This window comes from Falco cherrug, chromosome 6 (genome assembly GCF_023634085.1).
Source record: "Falco cherrug isolate bFalChe1 chromosome 6, bFalChe1.pri, whole genome shotgun sequence".
NCBI classification, from domain to species: domain Eukaryota; kingdom Metazoa; phylum Chordata; class Aves; order Falconiformes; family Falconidae; genus Falco; species Falco cherrug.
The window spans coordinates 31,323,787-31,342,635 of NC_073702.1; the positions used below are offsets into that span (position 1 = coordinate 31,323,787).

General features: G+C 36.3%; 1 protein-coding gene across 1 annotated transcript in view; it reads right to left on the bottom strand.

Annotated features, from left to right (window-relative positions):
• NBAS (NBAS subunit of NRZ tethering complex) overlaps nt 1–18,849 on the bottom strand; it is a 183,678-nt gene that overhangs the window by 148,334 nt on the left and 16,495 nt on the right. Inside the window, exons 10-21 of the mRNA XM_055713511.1 lie at nt 15,760–15,898; nt 14,902–14,967; nt 11,335–11,463; nt 7,897–7,960; nt 6,267–6,460; nt 4,923–5,180; nt 4,017–4,142; nt 2,708–2,859; nt 1,734–1,868; nt 1,390–1,468; nt 572–676; nt 133–269 (exon numbers count right to left, since the gene is read on the bottom strand). Of these exons, the coding sequence (XP_055569486.1) occupies nt 133–269; nt 572–676; nt 1,390–1,468; nt 1,734–1,868; nt 2,708–2,859; nt 4,017–4,142; nt 4,923–5,180; nt 6,267–6,460; nt 7,897–7,960; nt 11,335–11,463; nt 14,902–14,967; nt 15,760–15,898 (1,584 nt within the window). The remainder of the gene's footprint in view (nt 1–132; nt 270–571; nt 677–1,389; nt 1,469–1,733; nt 1,869–2,707; nt 2,860–4,016; nt 4,143–4,922; nt 5,181–6,266; nt 6,461–7,896; nt 7,961–11,334; nt 11,464–14,901; nt 14,968–15,759; nt 15,899–18,849) is intronic.

Sequence of the window (18,849 nt, forward strand, 5' to 3'; positions counted from 1 at the left end):
GTACACAAAGACAAAGCTGCTCTCTTGATTCCATGTAATAACCAACAGCCGGTTGCCATATATAAAAACTAATTTATGTATTAACCTAAAAGTCTCCTTTTTTTTAGTTAATATCCATTGAGGCATCCTTACCAAGCTTCAGGCAACAAGAAAGCATATTCATGTGGTGAAGTAGTCTCTGGAAAATTGGACAGAATTGCCTGTCTGTGTGGAAGTAAAGCTGATCCATGGAAAGTGAACAGAATTTCCAGGGCTCTGACATTGCTTTCCTAAAGAATAAAACATGTTGAAGAACTAGCTTAAGACTGGTTTAAACTGAAAATGAGCAAAAAAAATGTAAACTTACGTCATGCAAAAAACATTTAATTTTAAAATTTTCTGTAGCAATAAAGAAAATTATTAGCTCAGGCTCATCACATTTATTACTTACTATCAGAAAAATACCCCCCACCTCTTAAATTCCCACTGAGATTTAACCAAGTTCAAAGCGGGGTGGGGGGCGGGGAATACACTTAAATGCAAACAGCAATACCAAAACATAATTACGTTCTAACAAAATAAATATTAATACCCGAGCATAAGTTCTTGCTGAAAGTACAATATTCTGATTTCTGAACTTCTTGAAGAATTCGCTATCATAGTGCTGTTCAGCTGCATGCGGCCCTCCAAGGATTTCCTTTAAAAAAAAACACACACAAAAAACATGCAACTTTAAAAAAAAATGGGTTTTATGCAAGATTTACAAAAGCATCAAAAAAACTTACACATTACTTAATCTTAGGATGAGTAAGTATGAGATATATGTGGAAAGGCATGCTGGTTTTTATTTGTTTCAGTATGAAAAAAACAGATGCATTTTTGATTGACAAGCTAAGACAATTCTCCACTTTATCTTAACAGGAGTTTAGACAACATTAGTTACAAAGAGATGTGGTAAAAGTCATTATATGACTAGTGCCAACTTCAAAATTAAAATTAACAAAATAAGCAAAATACAGTCTGACATTGCAAAAACTTTCACTTTGGTAAGGTCATGGAAGAAGAAGATTTATCACAGAATCCAAACAGAACTTACTGATTAGACTGACAGTGATCCTGCAACAACTCCATATGGCATTTTGCATAACTTAATTCCCTGCAGACACAGCATGTTCAAAGCACGCTTCGGCCCAGCTATACCTCTCAACCCTAGAAGCTGGCCATTTGCAACAGTAAAGCAAAAGAATCTCACTAAGCTTGAACAGAAAACAGCTTACTTCTGCCAAGTGAGATTGTTGCATTTCAAGACAAATATAAACATAAATACTACAATATATGATAGAAAAGTAACAGGAATACCTATGGAACGAGAACTCAAAAGAACTGTAGCCAGTTGCCAAGTTTCCTCACCTCATAGGTTTCAAGGCGATCAAGGTAAGTTAACAGCTTCAGCCTGCTACGGCAGAGTTCTTTTTGTTCCAATGTCAGCCTGTGTTCAGAAGAGGAATTTTCATGCTTGCAATTGATATTGTACATCATATGAAGGCAAGGATTAAACAATTAATGACTTTGTGCACTGGAATATATCAAGAAATTAAGTAAACCAAGAACTTTGACACAATAATAGTGCCAATTAAATTTGAAACCACTTTCCTATTAGGAATAACATACATAAGAGTAATTACATTCTTGCAACTGTGTAGTTATAATAAACCTCTAATTCTGAATAAAGCATGGCCTAATGTTTCATTTACCTTGAGAAGTTTACTGATAATAGCAGTTCTTGACGCTTCTTGGCCTCTTTTTCTTTTCTTGCATCCATTTCTTCATCTGGTGACAAAAAGTCTTCATAGGGAATGTCAATGTCCACCTCCCCTGGTAAGATAAATCTGCAAGACAAAAACAACATCATCATCATCAGTGTTGATAAAAAAACAACAACATACAATAAACTATTTTTTTATAAAACTTATTAACACAGCTTTCCATTTATTTCTTAACCAAAATCCAAACCTTTTACAGAAAAAGATAATTCTGACTTTTGCTGTTGTAAAGCAGCAGGCACTCATCACAAGTCAAGAGGCCATCATCTCTTATTTCCATCCCCTCCCTAAAACAAACCAAAATACCAAACCACAAACCACACAGCTATGATGGTTGATAAATTTCTAAATTCCACCACTAGCACTGGGATTGACAGCAGCTCTACAGCATGCAATATTAATAGCTGACTGCACAAAGAACAGCCTCATCTCTTTCTACCACCAACAAATGAATACTGAAGAGAATTGTCTCTGCATGTGTTTCCCCACTGACCCACCGTGTTTTGCTTTGTTCCCCTCCCCACTTGAACAACAGAAGATCATTACAATTAAGACATACAACAAAATACATTTATAGGGATAGCTGCAGCTCCCAGAAGAGGCAACACAAACAGATTGTGTGTTTTCTTCATCATAGAGAACTTCATATGTCAAAGGCCATCCAGAGAAGAGGGAAGATGCAGTACAAAACCTTTTACAAACATAAAATGAGAACAGGTACCTTACGGACATCTTTAAACTAGTTTCATTCAAAACATTACTTTTCTTAAGGTCCTGCAAAAGCATCTTAACATTTTCATTAGTGGTTGATATAAAAAAAAATATTACCAAATTATCAGAAAAGACTTCACACACCATTCTTTAAAAAGAAAAAATAAAACAAAACAAAAATACTCTTCCCAAACCTGCCACCATCTTCTCCTTTTCCTATGGCCACAAGAGCCTCCAAGTCTGTGCCTTTCAAGCCATACTGAAGCAGCTTCTTAGCAGCATCCACATTCTCTGGAACTCTTTCCAAACACTCATGAAGAACCCACGTGCGCTTCTTGATTTTGCTCTGTCCAAGAAAAGAGCATAGACACAATATTATATGTTTCAATCCTCCAAAGCAATGACATTGGAAATGTTAAAATCTTCTAGAGCGTTTCTTCCACTTAAGAGAATGCCAAGTTAATCTGATGACTGACAATGCAAACGAGCAAAAGAGGTGAGAACGCAGGAAACATAATTCCCTCAGAGTATATGTGGCAGAAAAGGGCACAGAAATGCCAAATGATTTAGCAGAACTTTCACAACAACTGGAATAGAAGTTATTATTTTTATTCCTTCAATAGTATCCCTTCCCCTTAAACCAAATAAAAACTGATGTTTTGGGGCTAAAATTCAGTTTTTATAAACCAAGTGTATTCCCCAATAGCACTACAGTCATTTTTAATTCCAACCTCTTCACATGCCGATAGGATTCTGTGACAGAAAAAAACCCCACCACAGTCACGGAGTATTATTGGTCTTCTCAGCTTATCTTCAGTTGAGATTACATTGCACATGGAGAACGGCTATTTGTAAAAATCTTATTTTGACATTAAATCAACGCTTGACTTGAAAAAACAAAAATTAGATTATATTGCTCTTGAAGACTTTACCTTATAGCACCATTAGAAGCACCATTAGGTTGTACAGTTTTGACAACACTTCACTGAGTTTAAAGTCTTTCTTTCAAGCCAAAAAAACCCACATTCGATTCTACTGAAAGCTTCAGTTACAGGTAGCAGTTCACTGTAAATTTTCTTATTCAGATTTTGCTATATAGCTACTGATACCAACTTCACCTTTCCATTTCATTTTCTAAAATATTTAGAAGTCATTTAGGTGTTTTATGTTTATATTTATTACTATTCATTTGCCAGGCAACAATCTACTGCTGCATGTAGGGGAGAGATTATACTAGAAAAAGCATGCTGCTGTTAATGAAAATTAGAAGATACTCCAAAGGAAAGATTTCCAGTTATGTCCAAAGTCTCTAGATCAGGCCTTCAGTTAAATTAACAAGACCACTCTCTTCCACATAACATGAAATTAAATTTGCAAGACAGCTCTCCACATTGCCACCAATTTATGTTGCATAAATTAGAACACACTTGAGAATTCAATTTCTGTAAAGATAATGCAGACATTCCAGTAAGAAAGCCTAGAAGTCACAAAAAACAAACCCACCAGATAGTCCTGAATTGAAGCAACGTTAACAGCTGACTTCCTCCACTGTCTTTGATACACAAGATCAGAATCAAGGCCATATGCTTGAGCCAAAGACAAAGCTTCCCCGTATTCCTCATTATCAATCTAAAAAGCAAACACATGCAAATGAAAGTCATCCAATTTCCATATTAAGCAATCAAATATTAATTCTGTGTGCTGAAACAGGTAGAGGAATAATTACTGTGAGTATGCTTAAGCAGGTAGGAAAGAGAATGGCTCAAGATACAGACGAGTAAAACTCAGATCTGATGGACACCTCTAGAAAATCAGAGATTTTGCCTCAAGAAAAAGAAAGAAGTTATTTAGGTAGCTAGTATGACATCAACACTCTGTGGAAACTAACAGCTATGAAGTGAGCTGGTCTACCATCAGAACAATCGAAATGGCCTAGACAAAGTGCTCTCTAGAGTAGTCCTAAAAATTAAGTATCTATTCAGTACAAGAGTCACAGGCCTGATTTGTATGTATGCCTGAAAAAACATGCAAGCAAACTACATTCACATCACAGTACCAGTTAACCCATTCCTCAGCCAGTAACAAGCTGAACTAATTTCATTCAATCTATTTGCCAGGTTTGTCATTATTTGTAAACATTCACACGAGTACACTTCCAAGTCTGGCCAAGATGATACAGTGTCTCCTCAGTGACCTGCAAACATCATCTCATTTGAATTACTGTATTGCTGGTTTTAAACAATGATCCCTTCAATTAGGTAACACATTATACCGTCAATATGCAAGAGACTTAGCAATATGCGTCCAAAATACTCCTGTTAACATAGCAAGAATTGAAAGGGGTGGGTGGGGTGGAAATCTTTCTAAATAAAGCTGATTAAGAGATAGGACCCTTCCTTCTACGCTTACTTTTCTCTGGTACAGTTCCTCTGGAGTCGTGGATCTCAAACTGACAAGGCGGAAATTCTTTGTAATAGTACGTGGACGTTTCCGTGGAGGAGCAAATCGTTCCATTTCTGTCACAAAGTACAGGCCTTGCTTTAGGTAACTGAAGTATCTGTCCTTAGCAGAAGTTTCGTCATCTGAGTCAGATTCATCTTCTCCCTCATCTTCATCACCAGGCCTGCTCTCCAAGCGTAATCTTTTTGGAACAAGTTTTATCTCACACTGCACAGAAAATACGAATATGAAATGTCCACCTAGTAAACCTCAACTATTTGGTGAGAATTGAGTATATCTTCACACCCAGTCCTCCAAATTTCAGAATCAACATCCTCCCTCCTCTTCTCCTTTTAACCCTTTATTTCTCAGCTTGCTTAACACACTCCACAAACTCTGTGCGTCTCCTGGATCTGAGGCTTCATCTCTTACCTTCTGAAGCAAGAGTTGAAGGCTTCTTAATAGTAACCTGCTATTATGCTAAGTGTCCTGCACCACCCCAGACAGGCAGAACCATGGGGACTTCTTCATACACTGTTACATAGCTTACTGCAGCGTACTCATAGCTATACAACTTGTAGCTATTCAATGCAAGGTTTTCTGTTGAATGCAAATATAATCTCAGACCACATCCTTAGGCTGTACTGGCTGTCTCCTATTTCCAGTATAAACCTTTCCAAAAACATACATGCAAGCTTTGATACATATTGAGATACTCTGATAAATACTAAACTTTTAAGACGTTTAAGGCCTATTTCAGTGTAAGCCTTCAGATAGAGTGATTTTCTTAGTTTCAAAGAAAATTCCTGGTTAGCTTCATTATGTTCTACCCCTTCCTGGAATCCTACTAAAGATGAACAAAAAATACCTCTTATGTGGCAGCTTTGCCTTAATTTAAATGTGTTCCTCATTTCTTTTAAATATACTCCCTTTGTAAGAGGCATTTGTTTCAAAATGGGAGAGGGAGGCTTGCAGTATTCTTCAAAAACACTAGCATACAAAGCAGTGAAAACTGTCAACACTGTTTCCTGCAACAAGATTCCTCTCAGACTCAGCTTTCTACGAGTTTTACTTCTACCCTCCAGAAGTTATTTGACAATCAAATCTTTATTAAGACAGTTAAGTTGCACCAAGTTCAGAATTTCACTGCAATACCTATCTGGAGATAAGGAAACAGAATCGTTTATTCTGTTAGTAATAACAACTTCATTTTTTAACCACACCACACACACAACACCCTTAGAACTACATACACAAAAGCAGATCGTTCTACTGCATTCCAAAAAAAGGAATCTGCTTGTGCACATTCCCCACCTCCAGGCTTAGAAATCCTCCATCATGAGCTGAAGTGACCTGAGGAGAACTCTCAAACCATTCACATGACTTTCCCAGCAAGTTTCTCAATGTCTTGACCGATGACACAGTCAACGCACCAGAGCAGCGAGCCAGGATGACAGAATTATCTGCCCACCAATTTATATCTATCAGTGGGTAATAGGATTCTTTGTCTAAAACAAATAAACAAATAACTTTAAACATCAGATAAGAACAGAAGTGACTTCAATTACTAAGAGATTTCACCTGATGGCCTAATTTAACAGACATTGATTATTGTTTATGCATCCTTGGTTCACCAAGTTTGCATTTTAGATGAATTATGTTTTACTAAATCAGTTTTGCATTAAAGAAACCTGTTGAGGAGGGGAAAAAAATCACTTCATTGTGGATGCAATTATTTTTTAATATTATTTGGAGAAAGAATTCACAGTAAACAGATTTACTTGCACAAAATACAATAAATTTTAGGTATTTGATAAAGATCTACTTCAATACTTCCCAGGCCATCCTTGACCAAGTCCCCCTGGCAATAAAGATATAGTATTGATGAAAATCAGAAAAAGTTACGCTGCTTTTGAGGACAAGTGACAACTATCAACAAGACCTCTGAAACAACCTACAAGATGAGGTTAAGAAGACTAAACCAACAAAACAAATAAAAATTGCCACGACTGATGATGGAAGCTGTGTCATTTCTAAGACTGTCTTGATTATGGTAACTGGATGTTGGGAGAAAACATTCACCAGAAAGTTAACTCAATTTGTTCACTACAGTGTCATTTCCCACATCTCTGATGAAAACAGATCTTTCCCCAAACAGCACTGAGAAACAGATCAGCTTAGCACCTTTCTGCCACTTCAGTGCTTAGTCAGCAGCCTACCCACAAAGGTCAACTGAATTAACCCAAAGACAGAATCACCAAGAAAAACAGCACAAAGAAACAGAGATCTTTTAATAATATAGATGCATACAAGCAGTAATGAATGGATCATGGAATAGCTATTGATCTCTGCACTCTTCCAAGAGCCATGCAATAACCAGGTGATTAATGCCTGCATGTGGTGGCCTGAATTTTGGGAAAAGAACAGAGACTGACATGAGGCAAATGCAGCTGGAGGACACAAAGGCCTTTTCCTTTAGAATTTTAAATGTATACCTTTACATTACATTAGCGTTCAAGATTTATTAGACATTCATAGGAAGAAAGGTAAAGGACAGTTTAGGTTTTAGACTGTTGACTCTAATAATGCATTACCTCCAATATTATGATGTAGTGGCTTCTGATACAAGCAGAGACATCTGCTGAAATTTCAGCATTCTAGAGAGTCATAATCGCATGATTAATAATAAATGAAGTCCTGTACTAACTGGAATATCATCTTTATTTATGGTTATGGCTGCAAAAGTATTCCTAGGAGAGGATTTTAAATAATACCTATTGTGACACTCATTTATCTATGCCATGCTACAAATTCAAATTATACATACAATTTTGGCAGCTATTCTAATTGAGATTTAATTAAGTCATTTCAGGCCTTTGTATATTTGTGTAAATATTTTTAATTACACAATGGTATAAAATAATGATCTAACGGTACCACATACCTTTTATTTTCTTTCTTTTTTCAGTAGAGAGTTTCCAGTCTGGGTTGAGCTCGTCATAACCTGGCTATACAAAAAAACAAACAAACAAACAAAAAACCACCACCAAAAAAAACCACAACACAGACAAAAAAGAATTACATGCAAGTAAAAGAGACCATGTGTGTTACGAAGTTTACTTACTGTATTGCTGACCAACTAACTTTTCAATGAAAATGCTCCCCATAAATTCAAACTTTTCTTCAACATAAAATGTACAGCTGCTATAGTGACATTGTACTTTTCTCCAGACAGTTAAATTAAAAAAAGTCATAGCAAAACAGACTTCCACATTCCTAAAACTCCATATTATAAAACAAGAGTACCATCAGACCTGGCCTAGTCAGCATTAAACAGCAATCACACCCTAAAGATTTCTGAAATAAAGGCTCTCCAGCAATCAGAAGCCTACCAAGCATTTATTTTTCATGTCTATACATAAGACTACAAGCATATAGAAGTATCTCCAAGTCCTTCTGTTTGGGCTGTGTAAACATTCCTGAGTACCAGCCTAGTACAGTGCTGTAAGTGTTCACTCTGGTTATCTTCGTAACTATAAAGCCCCTTTGACTAGTGCAGGAAAAGAAGCAACATTACTTAATGATGCGCTGCAACATTTAGAATTAGCAAGCTGTTGCTGTGTTGCCTTTTTAAAACTTTTAGTAATATCAGAAACACGGGAACTACACAAATACAGATGACAGTAATCCTGCCCCTAAGTGCAATGCAATGGAAATACAGGTACATTATACAGCTGACAACTGAAGCAGGCTTGGGTCAAGCGGAAGGTCATTTGCCGATTTAATTTTTTAGTAGAAAGAGAAAGGTCTACTAATTAAAACTAAACATGAAGCCACTTTTAAGTTATTCTATCAAATATGTGTGGGTGACAATAGGAAACACGCACATCATGAAAATATCCGTTATACTTGGACACCAGTCTCACCTATAAAAATCATTCTACAAACAGTCAAATAGATAAGTACTGTTTTATGTCACCCTCACTAAATGATAGTGTCCTGAAAACTGCTTCAGAATACATATTATCATTAAAATAAACAAACAAACAAAAAAAAAGCACTGTAAGCACCCTTAGGCAAAACCTGTATTCTCACAACAATCTGAAGTGTACGTTAAGAATACATACAGATAGACAGATATGCATACATACACACAGTACAGCACTTTTGCCAGCACCGGAGCAGAATCTTTGGTTGGTTAGGTTTTGTTTTTTTAAAAGCACTTTCCCTAAATAAGCTTAGAATTACATTTCTGTGGTGGGCTGATGCCAGCTAAGCACTGCACAGCCGCTCACTCACTCTTCTGCCCAGTGGGACAACATAGGGAGAGCAAAAGCAAAAACAGTCATGGGTCAAGACAGTTTCATTAGCAAAAGCAAGCCAGAAAAAAATTAAAATAAAAACAAGTGACACCAAAAGCAGTCCAATGCCCACCCAGTCTCAGAGCCATATGTACCCACCAAAACCTCCCTCTGCTCTGTTTTTATTTCTGATCATGACATTATATGGCATGGAATATCCCTTCCGTCAGTCAAGGTCAGCTGTTCAGGCTGTGTACCTTCCCAGGTTGTTGCACACCCCCAGAGTACTCACTGGGGGACAACAGTGACAAAAGAGAAGGCCTTGAAGCTGTGCAAGCACTGTTGAGCAATAGCTAAAACACTGATACGTTATCAAAACTGTTTTGGTCATAAATCCAAAACCCAGCACCATACAGGCTGCAATGAAGAAAATTAACTCCAACCCAGCAAGACCCAGAATAGTTTCACAGTCAATACAGTCTAACCAGATCTGACTGCTTACCTCTAAGAACCAAAACTTAAGCTACACAACACCACAGCCATGTTTCCAAGTCAGTAGTCCCGCTCTTGCAGTCAGATTCAAAAGATAACAGCACACCAGTAGTGTTTAGGATGGCAACACACCACATGATCTCTAGAAGTATTCATTGACTTGAAATTCCCTATAGTCAAAGTTTTTAGCCTATCTTTTTTGCCATTTTTCTTGAAAATGTTCATTTAACCTCATAGTCATCATGATACCAAAGGACATCTTCCTTCATTTTGTCCTCTTCCTCATTATAGGAGCCTGTGCCTACACGCAATGTCAAGAAAGTGTTTTGTTGCAGACCTTATAGTACCCACTGCACCATGTGCAGAGAGCAGAGAAATCCAATAGCATGGGAAAAAGCTGTCCATTGTTTCATATGATTGCATAAATCTTAAGAATTTAAAACATCTACAAAAATAGAAGAAATATTTTTGTATTGGAATTTCTAAAGGAGTAAGTACACTGTCCAAAGCTTTACCCTGCAGATGGAAATTATTAAGTAGTTCAGGAACTGCAAATGTTTAATGCTAATATAATGTGGATTTATTGATCAGTATATGCACTAAAGCACACCTGTTTACATTAAGTAGCAAATGTTTCATTCTATTATCATTTTCTAAGAAGAAGCACACTTCTGTACAACAAAACCATCTTGAGATCAATACTGTATAGTAAATATTAGTAGTAATTTCTGCCATATATGTCTAGTGAACAAAGATCCTGTTTGACAGGTTACCCTGTTTGGACTTGATGTCGGTTCATGTCTTGTAGGTTTAGAACATAACACACAGTGCTTCAAGTGAAAAGCCTTTCTAAATCTATTAGCCAATGAATTAATAGGAGTAAACCCAGAATACTTCACATACCTTTGTACATCATTTCAGCTTTGTCACTTTTCAAAAATGCAGATATATTTTCCTTATTAGAATATAAAGTTATTTTTACCCAGAGAGTGTATTAGTTATCTGGAAATTTCTTTGAAAACTAGTTAGTTTTCAATTCCCAATGTTTAAATTCACACTAGTCATGTAAAAGTTTGCCAGTGTCTGGGCAATTCCTATCTTAAGTTCCCCTACTTAGTTTTGCAAATAATTTCTGTAGAAAGCATGTGAGTTACTAATACCAATCTGATGAACAAACTGTTCTGGAGCATTATCTGGCAGAAGGCAAGGTAAATTTTAATGGAGGAATAGATGAACACATTAGATATCCAGCAGAATTTGGTTTGAACCATTCAAGCAAAGTTACCTGTGTTGGCCTCCACTTATATTTTAAAACAGCATTTCAGTATAACTGTTACCCACTTGGCACCAAAATGCCTCGTGAAAAACTGGTTCTTTTTCTTACTTTTTCAAGTTTAAGCCTTATGGTTAAAATATAGAAAGATTATTTTAAAAGAAAATGTAGGGCTCTTGAAAAATATGGAGTTGACGGGAAAGATAGCCAGCAGCTAAAGCACAGTTATCTGAACTACTTTCACATTCTAGGAAAACACATCTCCAGAGGATTATGCCATATAATGCATGTTTCTAAGTATCTACATCCTTCTTACCTGATCAGTTTGGTCCCATTCTCCTTGTTGTCTGAGAGATGGAACAGACCAGATTGTCAGTTTTCCTGAGAAATGAATAGCTGCCAGAAGAGCTCCATCAGGAGAAAGATTCATCTTGAAAACTCCATCCTGCCAAATATTATGTCAAAGTAAAAAAAAAAAAAAAAAAAAAAAAAAAAAATCAACAAACAAACAAGCAAATAACAAAAAAAAAACCCAAACAAAAAAACCCTCTCCACATGCATGAAGGAATACCTCCCTCCCCCCCCAAAAAAAAAACAAAAAAAATTTCCCCAAACTATTTAACAACCTGTATAAAGGAAGAACACTACCGTAACACAAAAAACTCTTTAGCAATGTGAACTTTTCTATCTCATTGTTATACAGCAAATAAAAACTGAAAGCATGTCATTTCTAGTTGCACAGACAGCAATGCAGAGCTACTTGGAGGAAAAACCACAGGTTGTCCTCCGTTCAAAGAAAACATTCAGCAGCCTCAGTTTGTTACCAAAAACCAGTTAGTACAACAGCTTTTTCCTCCCTGGGAACAAGCTTTTGCATGAGCATTATTACCACAAAAAAGAAATTAAAGAGATACACACACTAAGAGATCTTGGAGGAACACATTTCATTTCATGACACTGATTTGGAATTTAAGAATCTCTTGGGTAACTCTTGGGTAACAATAGACTAAGCAGCAATATAGGAAACTTCAGATTAAGGCCATACAGATGAAGTAATTCAACATCTCTAAATACACTTCATCAAGGATACCAAAATTCTCCTGGATTACGTTTTCCTTCACTTTTGGATATTTTAAGATGCAAAACATACTTCTAACAAAGTATTTCCTCAAGGATTCACTAGCTCCCACATAATGACAACTGGATCTATACACTATTTCCACAAGACTAGCTTCTAAGTATACATTCAAATCATGAAGTCAAACCTAGTGCCACTGGCAATGCATAACAATTTCTGAAAAAACAATTCCTATTTGTTCCCCCCAGTCCAAACTGAATTCTGAGTATTTAGAAAGATCGTTACATTCTCAGAGAGTCTAGTCTTTGCTGAAAGACAATAGGATGTAGATTCCAAAACTCAGTGTGTTTATAAAATCCCATTTTGTCAGTTCCTAATAAGGACTCATCCTACAGTAATGTTAGAACTGTTCAAGTCTGCAGCTAATCAATTAAGCCAGCACTTCCCCTCTTGGAAAACACCCCCTAAACAAAGTACAGGAAAGTTACTAGATGTCCATACAATTAAGAAGTTTTAATGGCATTTCTACAGGACATCAGTGACGGTTATCAGCTGAAGATAACAATATTCTTTTAGGGGATGTTTGTTTGTTTGGGTATGGGGTTGGTTTTTTTGTTATTTTTATTTTATTTCTTAGGCTATTTAAAGATCTAACTATGCCACAGAGCAAGTGACTATCAAGTAATCTGCTCACTGTTGTTCACTGGTTTGCAGCTATTGAGAACACTGCTTAAATCCAAGCTTAAAGTATGTTCTTAATTGAAAAGGAGAGTATTATTAAGTTTTTTAAAGACAATTAAGAATTATTATATTAGAAAAATTTCGTAAGTATTCTTTGATTATATTCTTAAGCAGCTAGAGTACTGCAATCTCTACTGTAGTTTGCCAAGGAATTGTACCTGCCAGCTAATGGCAATTCTCTCTTTACAAATCAATTTGCATGCACAGAATACAAAGAACAAGACTGTTAAAGAGCTTAGAAACATATAATTAAAATATATAACCCATTCAGATAAATGATCAGTGGTATATATCACTGATCTTAAAGAGTTTACTCAGTAGTTGGTAATAATTCTCTTGCTGTTAAATTCAGATGTTGGGTGGCCATTAACACATCCAGATTCACCACTTGAGCACTGTTATCTAGAAATTAATCAGTTCTTTGGCAAAGCAGGCAATGCTGCCTTAGTAAACAGCTTGTCAACTTTATGGAACTGCAGAACAAGATACTGTAAACCTCAGCAGGTTGGCACTTCACATTTTATAAGTGTCATTTAAGTTAGCAACACTAAGAATCAAATCCCGATATAGCTAGTTCTAATATACAAGTCCTCCAGCTGCTGTTCCTGTCATATGTCAACACTTGCCTATTTCCCACTAAGAATATAAACTACCTCACATGTTTGTATCATTTTCTCTGAAATCAGAGTAAAACATTCAAGGATGAATAACAATCTCTGCTTCTCTTTGTAAATTTAGTACCAGCAAGTGCAATGAAGTTTAGTACAGCTACACTCAGTACTAGTCTTCCAGTAAGAAAGTTTACTTCAGCCTTCTCTTGTATTTCCAGTGAAGGAAATAAAATCTCTACCCATTCCACCCTCAAGAGAGATTCGGAAAGATTTGTTTTCCCCTTCCAATCAAGCATGTAATTTCTTCTTTTAACTAGTCACCTAAACATCCTAAAAATCAATTAAGGTCATTTCAAAGTCCATGTAACTTCAGACCAGCCATTTTTCCTCTCTGGAGGACACAGGAGGGTGGTACACAGAATCTTTACTGTTCTTTCCTTGCAAAACAAAAGAAGGCAAAACATTTTTTTTTTTTTTACAAGCAGGGAAAGGGGGACAAAACAAGGCATCAAACCAAAGCTGCACACACCTAGTAGACAAGAGATAGGAGAAGGTGGGTGCAGTACCGCACAGGTAGCTCCTCAGTCATACAGAAGAAAGCCACAGCACTGTGTGCAAAGCCTTAGAAATATAAAAAGCACACACCTGCACCTCAGGATGACAATATTTCACACTCACTCATTCAGAGGAAAGGAGAATACAAGACCCATACCCAGGCTTTGTTAAGAACAAATAGATTCTGATCAGCAATTTCATTAGGTTCGCGTGCATCTTGGTAGCAGAAATGTGACCCACAACAAACCTCTGAAGCTACTTAGCAAAATATTTCAATAGTATCTCATAACAGACTGTAAAATTCCAGTCTTTGTGTCTGCCCTATTTAAGCCATCAATCATTAGTTTGAATCCACTCATTTTTTCTTCCCAACACTGTATGAGAATTTTGGGTTGTAAGGTAAGGGATTTTTATTTTGCCTTCTAGTTGAAGTGGGGTAGTGAAAAAGGCTGAGGTTTGTTCCTCTTATTTCTCTCTTGGGCACGTATTTGAGAAACATCATCACAATTCACTCTCCTCTTGTAGAACATGCAACACATCTAACATGCTATTATCATTACATTCATGAACAAATAACTAGGAGGCTTTTTATACCTTCCTTTCTGAAAAAAATTTACATTTAATATTGAACTCTACATCTCTAGACCTGTTCCTGTCAGTATGCTGAAAATAAAAGATTCAAGCTTCAGCAGATGAACTGGATTTTTTTTAAAAGCCAAATAAATGGCAAGCTACTCCATTTACTGCTAAAAGCTTATTATTTTTGATACGTATTATAGAAATCTTAATTCTTAAGTTGCATAAATTAAAAACTAGTTTCAATCGGTCTCTCAGGCAGTCATTAATAGTCAATTGTGTTAGTAAAAAACATTTCTGAGGTAGACCTAGACTTTAATACCTGTTCTGTTCCCCGCCTGCTGTAAAATTTTAAATTCATAATCCTTAATAATCCTCTTCTCTGTGCCTGTAAACAACAGAAACACATCACACAATGAGAGACAATCTCATACATTTTTTTATGTACCAAAACCAAAGTCATATCTAAAGTACTAAAACAACTATGCAGGTTTCTTTAAACTTCCTTAATACAGCCTACTTCAAAATAATGCAAGGATAGTAAACCCCAGTTTGTATAACTTTGCCCATTTCATCAGGTATGTATCATGCCACAGAAAAGCACTACCCATGTGCAGTGAAATTAACAGCTCACTTTTAATACTAAGCAATTCCTATATAAGAGCAAATATTGGAATTTATCTCAGTATACTGTAGATTGATTGCACTTTATCCACACAGCAGCTGTTACCAAATAAAACATTTACTTATACTAGAAGCAAAAGATGTCAAGAGTCAGACTTAAACGGAAACATTTATTTCAGGCGCGCTGCCTTTTGTTATGAAGTAACAAAAAGACAAAAATAACTGGAGTTTTTTCCAGCAAAGACATGTAACATATCCCAGTAAACAACAAAGGAGATTGTTTATTTCCACACTACCATTTTTGTTGTGTCTTTAGTTTGTTTGTTTGTTTTTTAAACCACAAGTGATAATCAAGAACTTAAAAGTTCAAAACATACTACAGAAAAAGCAAAGATAGACTGATGCTGAGAGGGAAGATATAACTTACATCGTAGCTTACAAAACAATAAAATATTGCCTTAAATTCTTCTTTCAAAAAGAGATTAATATTGAACTTCCAATTAGATAATTCTATTGGTGGCAATATTCATCCAGTAAAACAAGGAAACATACTTACTGTTCTAACATCATCTTCATAACTAGTGACCTGTTTATAATGGGGAGAGCCTGACAGAACTCTCCAAGCAGATATCCCACAACCAGTTGCTTTAGATACTCCATCTTCATCCATTTCACAGCCTCCTACAAGGAGAAGTCTGTAAAATACAAAGACATATTATGGTTTTATATACTGCCACATAAACGGGGGGGGGGGGGGGGGGGGGGGGGGGTAATTGTCTTAAGACAAAACTAGAGCAGTTTGCTTGCAGTAACAAAAAGACTGATACCCAACAGCCCCAATAAGCTTTGTCTGTGAATAAACACCCTGAAGTTTAAAAAGACTTAAATATTACCTGAGTAACACTTGGTGGGGTTTTTTTTTTGTTATTTTGTTATTTGCTTTCCAAATAGGGCCCAATTCCCAACATTTAAAACAAAATACGTCTGGCTACAAATTTGAGCTTCTCCTTACCCACAAGGAATGCTAACAATTACAGCTTAAGCTTATGAAAAGCTGTGGTCATTCTGTTTAACTATTAGGTTTCCACTTATTCAGATGTGGTACTAAAGCTATTTCTCTTTTATTGAAGAATTTAACGCATCAAGGTTTTCCAATTTTCTTTTCTAAAGCCACCCTACTGATTATAAATGTGCATGCAATAGTTTTGTTACATGCAGTAGATGACATTTTAAGAACTTTGAGGGAAGCCTTACAATCATTGCTAATTACCACTAAAATGTATCAAAATATTTTCCCTTGAAACTCACTTTATTAGCAAGGAGTTTTATATTTAACTGATAACTGCTCTGACAAAAACTAACAGGTCTGTTTGGAAGCATCATTTCAGTGAACAACCCATCAAAAAGTAAAGTATCTGCAAAAAAGGCACAGATTGGAAGAGCCAGGAGTTCAGCCCTGAGAACACTCCTTTATCAATTTTCAATCTCTGCATTACTCTTGAGATGCTCTGCCACCTAGTGGCTGACAGTCATATAGCTCTCAGCTGCGATCTGAGTGTATTCCAAAGCATTATCTGCAAAAGTCAACTGAAAGAAAAAAAGAAGAAAAAAGGGAAAAAATAAATCCTTCCCCATTTAATCCCCTTTAACAGGTCAGCAGAACATATTTAACATTCCCAGGTTTCAAGCTATTCAGAAATATACAGCAAGATGATTTATACCACGGATGCTCACAGTCTGTTCAGGTTCTTAAAGAGTTTTAGTTGTTTTGTAATGTAAAGAGTTGCCTAAGCCAGCAAAACAGGAATCACTTTCACTATTTTTCTCAAAAACAGCAATAGGAGACTCTCAGTATACCATAATTAACAGAAGAATAGGTAATTTTACATTGTTCTTATGATCAGAAAGTAAAGCATAGCACAGCTAAGAGTCATTATTTCTTTCTTAAGGTGGTGTTCTTTAACTTTAGAGCATGTAAATTGCTCTGGCTGTGCATCCATGACACAGTGGTTTCTTCTTCCTTCTTCCAAGAAAAAACTATCATATTATTTAAGGAACAAATGGATTCCTATGAAAGTCAAGGAAATCTACCATGAGTAGCGCAGATCATATTTCAGACCCCTTAAAACTGGTAACCTGACCAGCAAACGTGCTTCTTGAGTAATTAGCATACATTTTTTGTAGTAGTAACACAGGAGAAAAGCAGACAAAACTCACCTATCATAGCTTTCCTGTAGATACTTAACAAAGCAACTGGGTTATGCAGATAAGAACAATTAGCAGAACATGGCATTAGACACAGCAGCAAGGGAGAACTGTACTTCAGCATTATGGAGATTGCAGAAGCAGCTTCATCATAAAAGCTACTTGTTAAACAGAGAATACTACTGTCGCTCAGTAAGCACAGCAGTCCCATTGTTAAAATACCAAAGAATTCCTACAGTGAACACATCTTTCCTGAACGAGCTAGTAATATGACTGCATTAAGCCTCTTACGTGACAAACTTCAGATCTTAAATGAACCCAAGTTGCTCTACATTTTAACAGTTTCCAATCAACACAACTGTTTGGTTTTCATCTGGTGGCTTATTCTGGTCAACTAGTTGGGCAATTCAACTAAGTATCTGGACAGGAACTCAGAGGAACATACAAAGACACCACTTTAACACAAAATACTAGTAATAGCACTTTGTTCTGGAAGTCATACCAAGCACAAGCTTGATCTGAGGATATCTCTGGTACCAGGACTCAAAAAGAAAGTACTGGGGTTGGTTAAAAGTAACAATAATGAAAAGGCAGACATTGAAAACCAGAGTATTTAAGTAATTCCATATTCAAGCAACTGAGGAAATTAAATCAGAAACAATAAGCAGGACAACAAAGCAAGTTTAATTTCATTCAACTTTGGGACGACAGCAAATCCTATAAACTACTTGAACAGTTTGCTATTCTTTCATGAAGAAAGTGACTTTCACCAAGGAAGGCTTGGAAAGAACATCAGTCCTTCAGGAACATGGAAAAACACAAGGTACAGCCACCAATAAACAACGTAGTTCTCAGAACTACACAAAATATTTTAATACCAAATTTTCTGCTGCTTACTGGGGGAAAAACACATTTGGGAAGAGAAAAATTTCACATATTAAGTGTCATCCAATTAATAATCCACGCTGCTAACAATCCAATTAAATATCCCTTCTGCATATCTTTTTATTTTCTTTCTCCCTGACCTTTTCCTGCAACTTTCCTCTGCCTACAATTGTTCTATCAGAGAAGCTTGACATGCTGCCACTAACCAAAGAAGAAAAGAGCTGCCCCCAACTTGTACAAAAGCCATTGTTTAGATGTGCTATCATTCTTCTGAGGAACTTCAGTTAAAAACAAAAAAAAAGTAGTAAGTTTTCAAGTATCTTGCAGCACATACCACATATAAAAAAACCAAACCAACCCAAAAAAACCCAAGTTTTCAGCACAGACATAGCGCACCACATGAAATTCCTTGTAATAGCACCAATAGGGTTCAGGGCAAAATACTTTATCTACCCTGTTGTAGGGGTATGATCCAGTTTATGTCCAATTGCAAACAATGCAGTTTACGTCCATTTTAGCTAGCCCAGAATAAAAACGTTTGGGTACCCAAACATCT